Source organism: Papaver somniferum, chromosome 7 (genome assembly GCF_003573695.1).
Source record: "Papaver somniferum cultivar HN1 chromosome 7, ASM357369v1, whole genome shotgun sequence".
Classification (NCBI taxonomy): domain Eukaryota; kingdom Viridiplantae; phylum Streptophyta; class Magnoliopsida; order Ranunculales; family Papaveraceae; genus Papaver; species Papaver somniferum.
In genome coordinates, this window is record NC_039364.1 from 153,364,387 (window position 1) to 153,379,952 (window position 15,566).

Sequence of the window (15,566 nt, forward strand, 5' to 3'; positions counted from 1 at the left end):
TGTATAGTTGAAGTTTTTAAGCTAGTTATCTAAATTAACAAGGCAGTAACTAAAGCAATGAGGTAACAGTGACAGAGAACAAAGAAAGTGAAATTCAGTGGCAGTGAATAAGAAACATTGAAACAAAGATAAACAAACCAAGGCTGTGAGCCAAGGGCAGTGATAAAGAAACAAAGGCAGGTCCTCCAGCTATGTTCTTGTCCCTTGTTAGTTATCAGTCAGCTTCTAGGATTTCTGAATAACTAGATGACAGTTGCGGTTCAAAGCCGGCTGTTCATCTAAGGGTTGGTCTAGAAAGGAGGCTAAAGGCTCTAAGATGAATTCTAAACCTTGTGATAGTTGGGGCTCTCACACTGCAACTACCCGCAGAGAAGCTTGCTTAGTGTTTTAACAACCTATAAGGATATTCAATCCTAGACAATTCAAGCACAACAAGATCAGAGCATGGATAGGATAAAAACAATTGAAGTTTACAACATCATTTAAAATAAAAACTAACCCTTGAGGCACTGGATATTCCAGTCCTCTTGGGTGAAGCACTGGCTAGTCCAGGCATGCCCAAATTCACAACCCTTAACACCTATTTATACATATAAGCAAAATCCCAAAAATCCCCCAAATCAGTGAAATTAGGGTTTACCAAATATCCAACTTGATGAAATGATAACTACTCCTGTCTTCGACCCATTCTTCTTCTGACTCTCCTGCTCCTCTCCATGCCTTCCAATTGCTTTTCTAACTCGACCTAATTCATCAATTTCTCTCCTAGGGTTTCAGAGAAAGAAAAGAAGAGAGATTGATGAAATAGATAGGTAGAGAGGTAGGGAAATGATGGTAAAGGAGATGGGTTGTAGTTGGTTTGGTTGTGGAGTGGTTGAGAAAGGTGGTGGAGGTGATGATGGTGCTGCAGGCGATGGCGAGTGGTTCTGCAGACGGGGGTGAGGGAGGTGAAGTCGATGGAGGAGAAGGAGGGGAATGTTTGGTTGATGGGTATAGGTATTAGGTGCTTGGGTGTGTGGCGAGGATAGCAAGCTTGATGATTTGCAAAGCTCAGTCGTTGGATGTGGAATTGATAGATCAATCTGACGGCGAGATGGAAGGGATCTTGTAGCGACCGTTGGATGTATAATACATCAAAATTAACGGCGCAAATTAGAGTTAGGTGCTGTAGTGTGAAGCATGATCTTCAGATTTTGATGCACGAAGATGAGGCGACCGTAGGATGCTGAGATGATCCAATCTGACGGCTAAAAAGGGAAACGGGTATGGATATTGGAAATGAGTTTGGGTGAGGGTTTTGGGCCTTGGGTATGCCAAGCCCATATCTTCTTTAAGAACAATTCTTCCTCTTCAAGCCCAGTTCTAGCCTTCTGGTCTTGCGCACAACATTCTTCGCGGCTTCCTTGTGTGATTCCTCTTGGCTTCCACCACTTTTCTGCTCTTTTTGCTCCGTGAGTTAACCAGGCTTTATTTAGTACCTAAAAATGCAAAATTAATTAAGAAAAGTATTTATTCTTGAAAACAATGAAAATACAGAATATGGGATAAAATGTAGAATCAATGCACAAAAGATGAGTTAAATGCCAAGAAAAATATATAGAAATATGCACTTTTTAGCACTCATCAATAAGTCACTTTAATGGTCCGCATTCTGCATGAATATTTTTCTGAATTTCACCTTGTTTTCTTTTAAATTTTACCATTTGCATCTTAGGATGGTCTTGATCCTGTTTTACTGAAGACTTTGTAAAAATGAGTGATATGCTTTCTTACCTAAAAGCATAATAGGAAGGGGGTTGTGCATATAGTACTTTAGAAAACACTTATTGAGAGATATGTCGTCACTTTGCATTCTGTCAATATTTTTACCATTGTCTCGTCCACTCAAACACAGTGATGTACGTATGATTCCTTTCAAAATGAAACATCATGTCACAACCAAAGTGCCTTTATAATTATGTCAAAGCCTGTATGAATCAATTCCCAACATTTCATCGTCGGAGTCAATATAAATTTAATAATCCAAATACTATAGTGATTTACATTTCACTAGATTGACTCATTAGTTTATCTAAGATGTATTTCCTTCCAAATATATTAGAGACTATAAAAGATGCAATCAATTATATTCTCATCATTGTGAATATCCACTTGCATGGGTATCTTTGGAATTTAATAAGTTGATTAGCTCTCGGTACATATAGAGCTTTTGTGACTTTTAATCTTTGTTCCATCTTGGAAAAAAAATTTGAGCATTGCTTCGCTCGATGATCCAATGTCGTAGTCGCATTACAAAGAATTAGTTCAAAAACTAGTGTATATTCCTTAAATTAATGGGAGAAAAACCACTATCAGTTAGACGTTGAATCTTGAGAGATTTAATAAGTGGTGTGGCCTTATTCATAACAAAATTGGGATTTAGCTCAAGTACTTTAGAGTGAATATATGTTACGTTTCATAGGGGATGATATATTTTTCATCCAAATATATCTCAAGTGCATTAGAAAATTTACGTCTCTTGGAAATGATATACTTTTAATTCCATAAGTGAAGACAATGTATAAAGTTCAACTGAATAAGATAGTCAATTGGCTAAGCATAGTTCTTCTTGCCAATAAATTTGATGTTTAAAGTATGACCTCCCTCTGGAAATCGGTTGTTGCTATGGTACCCGCATTGCATTGCTTGTACCAATAATACCAGTAGAAATATTCATTCCCAACTCTTTCTTTTTGATGTGAGCTAGAATGGCATCTTATCTTGATCCCATGTTCGGTTGATACCTGTACTTTGGTGTTATTACTACCTGAGACAATAATACATATTTCTCTCATATATGTATATGTTTGTTTTCACATGCTTCACATGAGTCAGTATGCCTAACCCTCATTACTTTGGGGTTTTTCATTTTCAATGTTGCTACGATTAGCTTAGTTTGAGAAAAAAAATTATCTCAACATCAACTTCTTACTTTAAGTTAAATATATTATTGAAGATAGTGAATCTCTTGATGCCTCTTTATCCAACTAAAAGTAGCGCTTCCTTCAGTGATTTGATAATCACCCAAAAAGAAGAAGAAAAATAAATTAGTTGTTGAGCTCGTGCTGATAACGTTTTGCAGTGGAAATAATAGGGAAGAGTAAGAGATAGAGAAGGAGAAGAACTTAATACTGATAAAGAGGCATAAATCTATTACATACATATAATGTTCTCTTATATACATGAAAGGGAAGACCTATTCATCTAATGGACCGCACATACATGGACCATAGGCCCTATAACAAAATGCAAGTTGTTACTTTAAATATTTTAACTGTGATTCATGTTACGCTCCAAATCGTGCTATAAACTCGCAGGACCTTGTAATGTGCATACATTCACGAAACCAAAGATAAATACCCTCTAGAAAGAGCATTCCGTTTAAAGTTTCTTTCTTTTTGGATGCTTCAGTAAGAAGGGTCATCTAACACTATGTGCATACTGTGTAACTTGGAGGAAAACGCAAACAATCATATTCTACTTCACCGCCATTATGTGTTGTTTTTTCTCTGGAGTGTGGAGTTATTTTATAAAGCTCACAAGGGTTAGTTATGTTACGCCTCCAACACCTAGCTTATATGTCTTGATGGTTGGAATAGAAATTGGCCTAACAAAGTTCACTATTTCATTTTGGACTGTCTTCCTCATATTATATGTTGGAATATTTGGAATGAGAGAAATAAAATATGTTTCCAGAATAAAGGCAAGATGAGCAACAAATTATCAATGATGCAAAGGCTCAATTGTATCACTGGGGAATCCCTTCTAAAGTGTTTGCAAAGTTTTTTTTTCCCGAATATCTTGTCGCACAATGGAAAGAAAAGTTGTACCTAAATCAAGGTTAGTCTAGTGGGAAATTGTGTGCGTATTTTTATGCCCGTTCATTCTTTTCTTTTTTCCCGTTTTTCTCTGTTCTTTTATGCCTCCTCGGCGTCTTGATATCAATTTTAAACCGCTTTTTCAGAAAATAAATAAATTAAGGTTGTGCATCTATACTGAACCCTTGCCATTTGGAATGTTATAATAGTTCCTGTGTTGTAATCCAAAGTTGTCAACATCTATATATAAAAATTCCAACAAAACAAATTGTTTACATAAACCTAATTTAACATAAATTGTGCAAAAGATCTCTTTCATTTACAATAACCTTCTATTTTGATGTTTATACTCCTAATATATATTTTCTTCTCACCACCAACTAGCAACACCACCAATAATTACCATCCAGCAACACCACACCAAATAGCACTACCATCACTAGCATCATCATCACCATCATCGCCACCAGTAACCAAAACTACATCCAACACCACTAACACCAACTACCAACACCATCATCGCCACCTCCACCAACCACCATCGATGCTACCACCACCACCATCGTCAACCAACACCGGCACGGCCAACCACCACCCCACCACTACCAAAAAGCACCACCATCAGCATCAGTACCACAAACCATCAGCTACCACCAACCAGAACCACCAAATAACCAACACCACAACCACCACCAAGACCAACATTCTCCCACCACCATCAACTAGCAACACCACAAAAAAAAAAAACTTACCTTATCACCAACAACCTTAGTTTAAAAGATAAAAACTAGGTAAAGACATGTCGAAACTAAAATTCGGATTCAACATAAAATTATCATTTCACCAACACAACTTCAAGAATGAAACTAAACGCGTCAACTTCCAAGTCGGACTGAACACACTAGGAAAAAATTAGTTGAAACCACATTTTGCTTCTACATAAACTTATTGTGTCACCATTAAAACTTTGGTTTCACATTAAAAAATAGGCAAAAATCAGATGAAACCATATTTGGTTTCAACAAAACTTACTGTTTTAACCAACAAAAATATTAGTTTCAACATTGTTAGATTTTGTCAACATTTGGTTTCAACATAAATTTGTCATTTCAACAACACCACAATTTATGGTGATTTAACTTTTTGTATAATAATCAAATATTAAAAGGAGGTGGATGTGGTGTTTGTAGAGGATCATAATAGAGGGTTTGGTGGTGGTATGATAACAAGAATTGGTGTGGAGGTAGTGGTGGTATATGGGGACGAGGAGGGTGGATCTACTATTGTTGGTGAATCTGTACATGATGGAGTTGTGAGACAAAGAGAACGAGGTGCTTGTGGTGTTAGTAGGAGAGAAGAAAGAGACGGGGGAATCAGAGTTGTTGTTGATAGAAAATCAAACTATGTATTAGGTATAGTTGTGGTGTAGAGAAAGAGATGCTTTTAGTGTTGGTGGTGGCGAATGAGACAAAAGTGTTGTTATGGTGGATCTGAACATGGTCGCTAGTTAGTGACAGAAATGATATTTGTGGAGGATATAAACGTGGAAGTGTGAGAAAATAGAAGGGGGGTGTTGGTGGTGGTGGAGAAGGAAAAGGTGGAGGTATTGATGATGGTGGATCTTCATGTGGTAGTGAGTTTAGTAATAACGGAGGTGTTGTTGATGGTAGTAGCGGAGGTCGGGAGGAGGAAGGAGGAGGAGGCCATGGAAAAAAAGAATGATATATCGGATATGTTTTTTCTGACGAGATAGTTGTGGCATTATTGAAAAAAGAGAGGATATATCGGATTTAATTCTTTTAAAAGTTTTGCATGATTGTTAAAGGCGGATATGGAGTTTTTGTCGATCCCAACTTATGAGTGGGTTTTTTGTATACCAAGCTTGGTCACCTTGGTTTTTTACTTCTTTTTTGTTATAATGCTTCTTTTCAACGGGTGTTCCAACTCTTACACTTATTGAATTGTCAGAATTACCGAATATTGCGGGATTTTCACGAGGAAATGGTAGATATTGTAACCGCCGGGATGTTGAATCAGCAACTTGCCGAGAAGCCATCGAAGAGTTGAGTCATGTTGTCCTGTTGAATGATAACAAATATATTATAATATAAACTGCCAAAGTCTAACATGAATGACTCATGAGATAATACACAAAATGAGAAAGATTAATGATAAAAGATGTTTCGGGATTGAAGAGTACCATGACAAAAGCTTTTGACATGGTAAAATTGAAATTCTTAAATTACGCTAAAACTTGGATTTTCTGAAAATTGGTGTAACTTAGTGTTAGAATGTATTTCTTGTGCTACTTTAGTTGTTCTTCTCGATGACTCTCAAATCCTGTTATTTAAAATAACCTTCTAAAGGACTGAAATACAGAGATCCAGTTTCTTCCTTATCTCATTCTATTTTGTATGGAGGAACCTTCTTGTTCAGACGTTTAGGGAAGCTAATTTTGCGAAAGATTCTATCGGAAGAGGTTGTCTTCTACAAGATGGAGAAAATTTAAGTTATGATAATAGGCTAGAGTTCATTACACCATATCCTGGTTTTAGCAACGCATCATTTTTGGAGGTGCACAACGGATATAGACGTTGCACATCTAGCAACGTTAATATCCGTTGCACATCATGTTATCCGATGCACAGATTATTTATATTTCGTTTATTAAAATAAACTAGTGGTACCATGTATGTCAACGCGTACAACTGTTGTACAATGAATGGGTTCTTTGTAAGATACATTTATTTAATGGGTTTTTTAGTATTTAATTTTGCTTTTAATTTTCTGATATAGGTTTTAATTGTTTATTTATTTTTGAGAGAAACTGAAATATCCAAACTCGTTTTTCTCTCTCTTTCAAAACCTTTAGAATTTACGGCTATTGAGCTTTCAAATGTATCTTATTTTCGGTTTAAATAGTTTGTAAGTTTTCAGGGCACAATTCCTCTTCTCTTATGAACTATGATGTATTCTTTTGATATCTATTAATGCAATTTGGATTTAAGAAAAGAATTAAAATAAATTAGCACTTTCTTGAACAATTTGGAATGCCGAAAATGTTGGTTCCATTTAAGCATAAAAATATTCAAGTAATCTATCTCAATAAGTCAACTTTTTTTTGGCCGATGATGATTGTTTAATTTCGTCACCATGATAATGTTACTGCATGTCATAACCTTGTTTCTATGCTTAAATTTTTTGTAGTGCCTCTGGTCAACATATTATGTCCAAGTAATTTTGAAGTCGAGGGATTAATGTTATTCCTGTTGATGATGGATATTTATGATTCCTCTTTTCGTTAATACATCTACAACTCGTTTGGTTGGGAGAATCGGAATCTAAGAATTCAATTATGGTGTTATCCAATTTAAGAATTGAATTCCAAGGAATTCGATGAAATCCTAAAAATTTATATTCGAATGCGGTAATTCAATAATTTTTATTTTTATTTTGGAATTCAATCTCATTGTAGTGTTAGACCAATGCAATGGGAATCTACTATTTTTGAGGGAATTGGATTCCTATAATCAAATTCTCAATTACAAAAAGTTTATATGCCCCGTTCGGTTCAAAGAATTGGGTACATTCCCTAGGAATTGGATTACCCAACATCCAATTCTTTGAAACGAACATGCTGCCTAGGTTAAAGGCTTTAAAACCATAGAGGAAAAAATGAATAGTAGACTCTTAAGTTGGAAACACAAGCTCTTTAATACTGCTGGTTTATTTGTCATGACGAAAAATGTTATCGCTTCTCTTATTGTTATCGAATTATTTTAAAATGCTTAAAAAAGATATGTCACACTTTAAATAAGCTTCAACGCGACTATTGGTGCGGGGAAAATGGTAAAGGTAAAAATACAAATGAGAAAAAAAAGAGACTTTAACTCTTAGTCTTGGAATTTTATTTGTAAATCTGCACAGGAAATCGACAAAATTTTTGGTGTTGATGAATTCCGATTCAGATCACTGATGTCATCATTCAATGACTTTACCATTGTACTATAGTGGTATTATCCGTACATATCATCAAACAAATCCATCCAAGTTTCACATAAACCTTTGTAATTTAGCCTTCATATTCTTCTTTTTCGCCTAAATAAAATAAGGAAGATCCATCGTGGTATATTTTCAAAATTCATCCGCACAACATTAAATTACAAAATGATTACCAATCAATGATCATTTTGAACACATGCCAAATTTTGTATCCCATATTTATATCTATAAAACTAATTATACATGTACGTATACCGTTTCGAACTACTGCCGACTCACAATCGTTAACCGGATTTAACTTTTACGATAACAAATAATACACGTACGTTTCTCATTCCATAAGTATGCTGAACTCCGAATTTCTAACTAGGATATGATCATTTTGAATGACGATGAATTTTATCCAAATAAATAAATAAATAAATAAAATAATCATTTTTAAGAATTTTTTTACCAGCAACATGAATTGGGTTTGTCTACTAAATCATGACTTGCTTATCATAAAATCATGACCAAAAATGCTATATGGACTACCCTTTCGCTCCCCGTTACACAACACATGTATGTGGGTGTAAAATGTGCCGACCCAACACAACACAACCCATGAAATCACGTGCTTAGCGTGTTATGTGCCATGATGTGTTGTACCGGAGATTATGACGTGCCGTGCTAGAAGGCGTGTTGTGCTGGGCTGTGCCAGAAAAATAAACGTGTTGTGCCGTGACGGGCACATTTAGTTTATATTTTCCAATATAAATGTTTTTCGAATATTTAGGTATTATATGTGTTATTATGAAAATAAATCAACATAACGATAATAAAATGTCAATAATTGGCTAGAATAAAGACTTTTTTGTGAAATAAATACAAAATGTGATGTATTTTTCCATGTTTTGTAGTATTTTACTAGGTCTCAACCCGTGCCGTAACGGCACGGGTAAGGATATGGGTTTCAAATGTATCCATCGATTTATACATGTCGTAATTGTCTGAGAAGAATCGAATCGATCGATCCAGGTCTAAATGTTTTGAGGAGTTGATTAATATACATATCCTTATCCTCGAATATTTTAATATTGTGTATTTAAACCATACAACCCTTTGGAACAAACATAGTTAATCGTTAGAGCAAATCATATGGGCAATAGAACATTACTTCGTTCACTACTTCAAAGAAATATCATCAAAGGTCATTCACCAAACTTGTAAAAAAAACTAAAAACACCTAAAATTACTTTAAAATCAATTAGATTAATCTTGCATCTGTTAGCATTAGAATTTAATTTTTCCACTTTGATATAAATTGTTGGGCTCCCAATTTTCATATATTTGTGTTTATTCGTTTTCCTAAAATTTATAATAATATTTAATTCTTGATCCATTTCTTTTCTTGTCGCTTTTCCTATTATCATGAACTATTTCTCAAGCATGCATAATTACACAAAGTTGAGGAAAAATGACAAAAACAGAAATCATGATAAAAAAAGGGGAATAAAGAGAGATGTGAGAAACTGGATCGATTACAATTAATTCACGTAGCCTTGCATAATCCCATGAAGTAGGGGAGACATAATGACATAAACATAAACCATGACAAAAAGAGGAATAAAGTGAGATGTGAGAAACTGAATCGATTACAATTAATTCGTGTGTAGCCTTGTGTTTGGTCAATTTTATAGGTTTCATTTTTCTTCCTGCCCCCTACCTGGCAAATCTTAAAATCACAACATCTTCTATTATGGAAAAATCTGGCCTTTAAAAATTGTTTTAATTTTAAAAAATAAAAAAAGAAGTAATTTGAAAACTAAAATCAAATTAACACAAAACAAAGAAAAATTAACTAAGGATGACTAAATAGTTAACCTATCTTAGGACACCTTTTCTCACCCTACTACCACTACTTCTTCCACCACCACATTATCGTCACCACTCCACCAGTCTCACCAATACCCACCACCGTTATCCCCACCGCCGGTCCACCACCCACCATCACAACCTCCATTAATTCTTAATTTACCTATCTTAGGACCCATTTTCTCACCCTACTACTACTACTTGTTCCACCACCACATTATCGTCACCACTCCACCAGTTTCACCAATACCCATCACCATTATCCCCACCATTACCCACCATCACAACCACCATTAATGCTTAGTGATATGGTTAATATCAAATAAATTTATTATGTATCAACAAAAATATATTCATTTGGTTAATTAAAGAAACATTTATTATGAAATATCAATTGAACATTTATTATTAAATTTTAATTAAATGTGATCATGTATTACGGTAAATATGATCTGCAAGTATAAAGAACGATCAAATTTATACTTCCAAACTTTGTTTTGTATTCTGGAAATGTAATCAATTTATTTTAATATTAAAAATCATGATTTATTCGATCGGGTACTATAAATAGCTGGGATCCCATTTGGGTGATCCAGCGGCATGATCATATTGTCTTATATGATGTAGTATCCTCCTCAAAATATTTGTGTTTTGTCCTTACCAGTTGTGCTAAAAACAGCCAACTACATCTATCACAATAAAATGTTTCCCATTTTCTAAAGATACAAAACTGTTATTGTCCGCTACTATTTACTAACATCCACTACTGTACGTAAAAACCAGCCACGCCAACTATTTTTTCCACCATCAGTAATGTTATTACCTCCAACACTCACAAATACCCGTCATTGTTTCCACCACCCACTGCTTCTTTCACTACCACCATTAAAAATTATTAATATAATTTTTAACCGGGGTCACTGTAATACAGTCGTAAAGTCAATGGATGATGATACTAGTTACCTGAGTTCGAAACTCGCCAGCACCAAATTCTTTACCGATCAATTTATATATAGTTTTTAATAAATTTATTTATCAATAAAAATATGTATTTACTAGATTCATTAAATGAGTATTTTTCATGAAAAATTGATTAATCATTCATTACGAGCAATTAACAGGACACTAATTAATAAAGTATTTATAATGGTTAGTTGAAAAAACCACGGCCGTAGATTTATCCCTCCTAGACAAATCTCGGCCGGTCTTTATCTAGCCTAACTTAGCCAAGCTTTGTTTTGTATTCTAGATACCTATTATGACGTGCTTTCTTAACGTGTTGTTCGTGCCACATGCTAATCCGTGCCACGTGCTGGGCTGGGCTACTGTGCCGATTAGGCAAACCCAGCACGTCCCATTTAACTAACGTGTTGTGCCGTGCTGGGTTGGTTAAGTCACATACTGGACTGGATTGTGCTCAAGTTTTAGCGTGTTGTGCTGGGTTGTGTTGTCCTCGTGCTGGCACAGCACAATTTACACCTCTATGGGGGGTGTCCGTGAAAAGTACCTTGTTTTTCCTGGACCCACAGATTAAGCCCAAGGATAAAATATTGGCAAGAAGCATACCACCAACAGTGTATGTACATTAGCTTTATGCGATGCTATCGCATGAACACAGTCATTCATGTTTTCTATTTGGTATGCATCTCCATTACTAGCTCGATCCTGCTGGTTGAAGCTGCAAATGTATCTATTGCTTCCAACTCAACTAACTCTTACCTTGCTAACTTTTGCAATTGACAAATACCAGTTGTACAAAGAACTGTATCTACATAAATCTGACAAACTGATTTGGTCTTGCCCACTTTATCTTGTTTAGGATGCTAGTCATTCTCACCTCAAAACTTTGGGTGAGACTTGCGATCAGTGGGACGGTACAGTACAATTTTGGTTACATTTTTTTTTTCTCCTAATCCGTAAGTCCTGATGTATTACACGAGTTTTGATGTGAGATTCTCGATACCACCGGTTAGTACATAATCATAGATAAATGAGGCCGAAAGTGCTACAAGGGCCCGAGATTTATACACCACCATCTTACACCACTATGTGGTGCCTACATCAACCGTTGAATTCTTCCCACATTATCCCACCAGGAAAAACAGGGGGCCCGGTTTAAAGGAATGAACAAACCAAAAGTTGACACATAGTGGTGTGCAACTTTTGGGGTATAAATCCGGGTCCGTAAAGCATTTTCGAGATGAGGCATATGGGACCAGGTTATTTTGCAGAGGTTTCAAAATAAAAAGTAACTAGATTTACAGCTCTTCAAATATCACACTTTATGAAACAAGAACTTGTATTTGAAATCAACATTTACTTTTGCTGAGTAAATGATTTCCAAATCACTGTCTCCCACTGATGGGAGACAAATAGACACAGTTCGGACAGAAATAGTATTTGCGGAAAAGTAAGTCAAGCGGATAACAACTCATAATTTCCGTAAACATCTGTCACAGACTCACAAGTCCTGTCTAGTCTTTATGACTTCTGTAGTTTGCACACTCTTGAACAGGATTTGTCCAGGCGACGATTGGGCTCAATTCACGGTAGCAGTATTGCGTTGTTGGGCCTTTAAAAAAAGAACCATCTTTTTTTGGGGAGCATGGGTTTTTTGAGGGAACCATGATTTGATTAGGTCGCCTTCCCTGTAATTATAACGGGTGTCAATCTTATACAAATCTTATCAAAATCATCAAATTTTCATCGTTGTCGATTCATTGAATTTTCATAGTCGATTAATCAATCTTTTATAAACAAACCTATCCATGAGTATTTTTCCACAAACCCATTACTTTTAATTCGTTTTTGATTGAAATTTTGAGCGGTAGTCATCAAAATATGTTGAATTTGGAGGTTACAGTAGTAAGTTCGGTTAGGATAATTTTGAAAAAAAACCCTAGTTTTACAACCGAACTTTTTAAAATGAAGAACACGAAGAACACTTCGGCTAAGATTTTGTTTTTTCCTAACCGAACACCTAAGTTCGGTTGAGTCGCAAAAATAATTTCAAAACCGAACTCTTCTCTATATAGCCAAATGTTGAGTTCAGTTTAATCGCAAAAAAAAAAAATCCTAACCGAACTTTACTCTGAAAACCTATACAATGAGTTCGGTTAACTCGTAAAAATAATTTCAAAACCGAACTCTTCTCTATATAGCTAAATGTTGAGATCAGTTTAATCGCAAAAAGAAAAAAAAAATCCTAACCGAACTTTACTCTGAAAACCTATATAATGAGTTCGGTTAACTCGTAATTTTTTCTGCTAACCAAACTTAGAGTTCGGCAATGTTTTATAAACGTTGCGATCATGCCGAACCTATAGATTTTAAGTGCATGGAAAAACTAAGGGTTCGGCTGAATGACTGGTTCGTATAGATTTTGCGAACTTACCGAACTCTGTTGTTTAAAGTTCGGTTACAACTTGGTCGAGTCGACTGAACCGAACAAAACCCTGTAAACTCAAGGATAGTAGTTCGGTTACATTTGATTTTTCATCATCTAGCCGAACAAACAAAAACTCCATTAAAGCTCTGGTTCGGTTGCCTGTGATTTTGGATTTATTAACCGAACTACATTTGTAGAAAGTTCGGTTACATGTTCTTCATATAATATAACCGAACTTTGTTGACCTGGTTGAAATTTTTTTGTTACAATTTTGATTTTGAAGATATTTTAGGCCATTTATAGCAACATTCACTAAGTTACAAGCATACTTCGGTACCCAGAGGATGTTTTTTCTCCATATTCACCCATCTCAAAATAATTTTTTTCTCAATCTTCTTCTATCACTTTAGTCACTCAACTTCTTTTTAAAAAAAATCTATTAATTTAACCTTAATCAATGATTAATCACACTAACTGATCACTATACAAAAATAATCAGGAGGGTAATTTTGGTATTAATATAAATATTTATATAAGGGGTGACCTAGAACTACTTCTAATGTCTTACCCAATTTTAGCTCTCGACAATTTTGGAGGATCGGGCGACGACTCAGGCGAAAAAATCGGTGAAACCGATTCAAAATTCTTCGATCGATTCGTCTTTCTCGATCTCCTGCACATACATGATTTAGATTCTCTTCTAATCCTCCGTTGTTTGTCTTGTTTTTGTTGTTATTTTTAGCATGTAATCTCGATTAAATCTCCCTTATCATGTATTTCTGAAAAGCCTATAAACCCTAATTTTTTTCAGTCGATTTCTATTCTCTGAAAAGGATTTCAGTCTGATTTACGCGTTCTATGATTAATTGTGTTTAATTTAATCACAAATCTTTCTTTATTTTCTTGCAGATTTTATCCCTTCTCTCTTTTCCAAACCTGATTGGGAGGAATAGAATTTATGCTGAAGCAGTTGAGGCATTTGCTGCGGGGGCTTCCTTGTGATTGGGACGACTTTTCTTTAGTCAGTTATCAAGAAGATTTGGGTTAGTTTGTTTGAAGATTTTGATCTCTACAACTCTAATCAACTTCGTTTAATTCGCCTAGACGTGCAAGTAATACAAATCAACACTCTTTCAAGTAATCATTACCATCTTTTGGCTCCCTTATTGTCTCTCCAAAGCGTGATGATTTACAGCTTTTACTCCAAGTTTCTTGACCAAATTTACTTTGGTCCCAAGGCTCCAGCATGAAGAACACTTGGAGATTTGGTAATTTTATAATCCTCATCAAGCTTATATCTTCTAAGCACAAAGATTTTATTACTTCCTACACCAAGTTTAAGCCTGCAAAGATATTCAAAAAGAACCAAAAAATTATACCTCAACCATCATACAGAAAAGTTCTCATCTTCTTTTTCAAGTTAAATTTTCTCTTTGCGGTGCTGAATTCAATGGCTTCTTCATCCTCAAATATCAACAAGCTATCCAAAAAAATGCAAAGAAGTTGTAACATTTCAAACAAGAATACTAAGCATGTCAGCCTGCAAGGAAAAGAAAATCCCAATGATTCGTATGCTCTGATTGGATATGTATGCAGGGAAGCAATTGTAACAAGAACTGCCATTAGTTTTGCAGTCAGACAGAGACGGGAGATCAAAGGGAAGTCATTATTATCTCTACCAATAGAATAAATGTGTTCATATTCCGCATACTATCAAGGGAAGTTTTCCAGAGGATTCTTAGAGGAAGACCTCACTCAGTTGGGGGTCACTTACTTGTCTTACGTCCATGGCTATTTAGCTTGAATGTCCAGAATGCAATATTCCAATTTGAGGTGTTCTTCATAGAATTTAAGTTGAGATCTGATATGGACATAGACAATATATCCCAGATGATTGCTGCTCAAGCTGGAGAACCTATCACTATCTACAATAGAGATGCTACTAGTATTGTGAAGGCGAAGGTAAGGGTTGATGTTAACTTACCTCTAGTTAGAAGAGTTCATATCACTCTAGAAGATGGTGAAAGAGTCAGGGTTGCTATCTTTTGTCTAGGTTTTCCATCTGCTACATGTAGAAGTTGATATGTGTTTAACCACAATGAGAACTAGTGTGGGCTTATTGCTAATATGGCTTGGATAGCTGCTCCAGTTCTAAATCTTCAAGGTGTTGACCCTTTTGATGATCATATGAACAATGAAGGACAAGAAGGGGAATGGGTTGATATTAATGGAGGTCAAGACCAACAAGCTAATGCAATTGAGATTCCTAGAGAGGAAAATGGAGAGAATGAATTAATTGATGAAGCTGGAGGTGCTGAAAAATGCTAGAGATATGCAAGGAAATGTGAGTCTAGAAGCCGAAAGAGGGGGAGAAGTGGAGAGCATTCCTAATTATCAAGGTGTTGTTCAGACTTTTTTCATCTGAGTTGAATTGGAATGAGCAAGGAGAAAATAAGAGGAAAAGA

The 15,566-nt window shown here is 35.4% G+C and overlaps 1 protein-coding gene across 1 annotated transcript; it reads left to right on the top strand.

Moving 5' to 3' along the window:
• The first annotated feature begins 913 nt into the window (after positions 1 to 913).
• On the top strand, positions 914 to 5,579 carry LOC113295392 (glycine-rich cell wall structural protein 1.8-like). The gene is made up of 3 exons (XM_026543730.1): positions 914 to 982; positions 5,026 to 5,262; positions 5,421 to 5,579. The coding sequence occupies exons 1-3, from the start codon at positions 914 to 916 to the stop codon at positions 5,577 to 5,579; spliced, it is 465 nt and encodes a 154-aa protein (XP_026399515.1).
• The last annotated feature ends 9,987 nt before the right edge of the window (positions 5,580 to 15,566 follow it).

What these genes read in the sequence shown, in the direction of transcription:
- LOC113295392 (XM_026543730.1), top strand. Translation starts at nt 914, where the DNA reads ATGGCGAGTGGTTCTGCAGACGGGGGTGAGGGAGGTGAAGTCGATGGA. An exon ending in GAGAAGGAGGGGAATGTTTG is followed by an intron (nt 983 to 5,025) that starts GTTGATGGGTAT and finishes AAATATTAAAAG; the next exon opens with GAGGTGGATGTGGTGTTTGT. An exon ending in TTGATAGAAAATCAAACTAT is followed by an intron (nt 5,263 to 5,420) that starts GTATTAGGTATA and finishes GTGAGAAAATAG; the next exon opens with AAGGGGGGTGTTGGTGGTGG.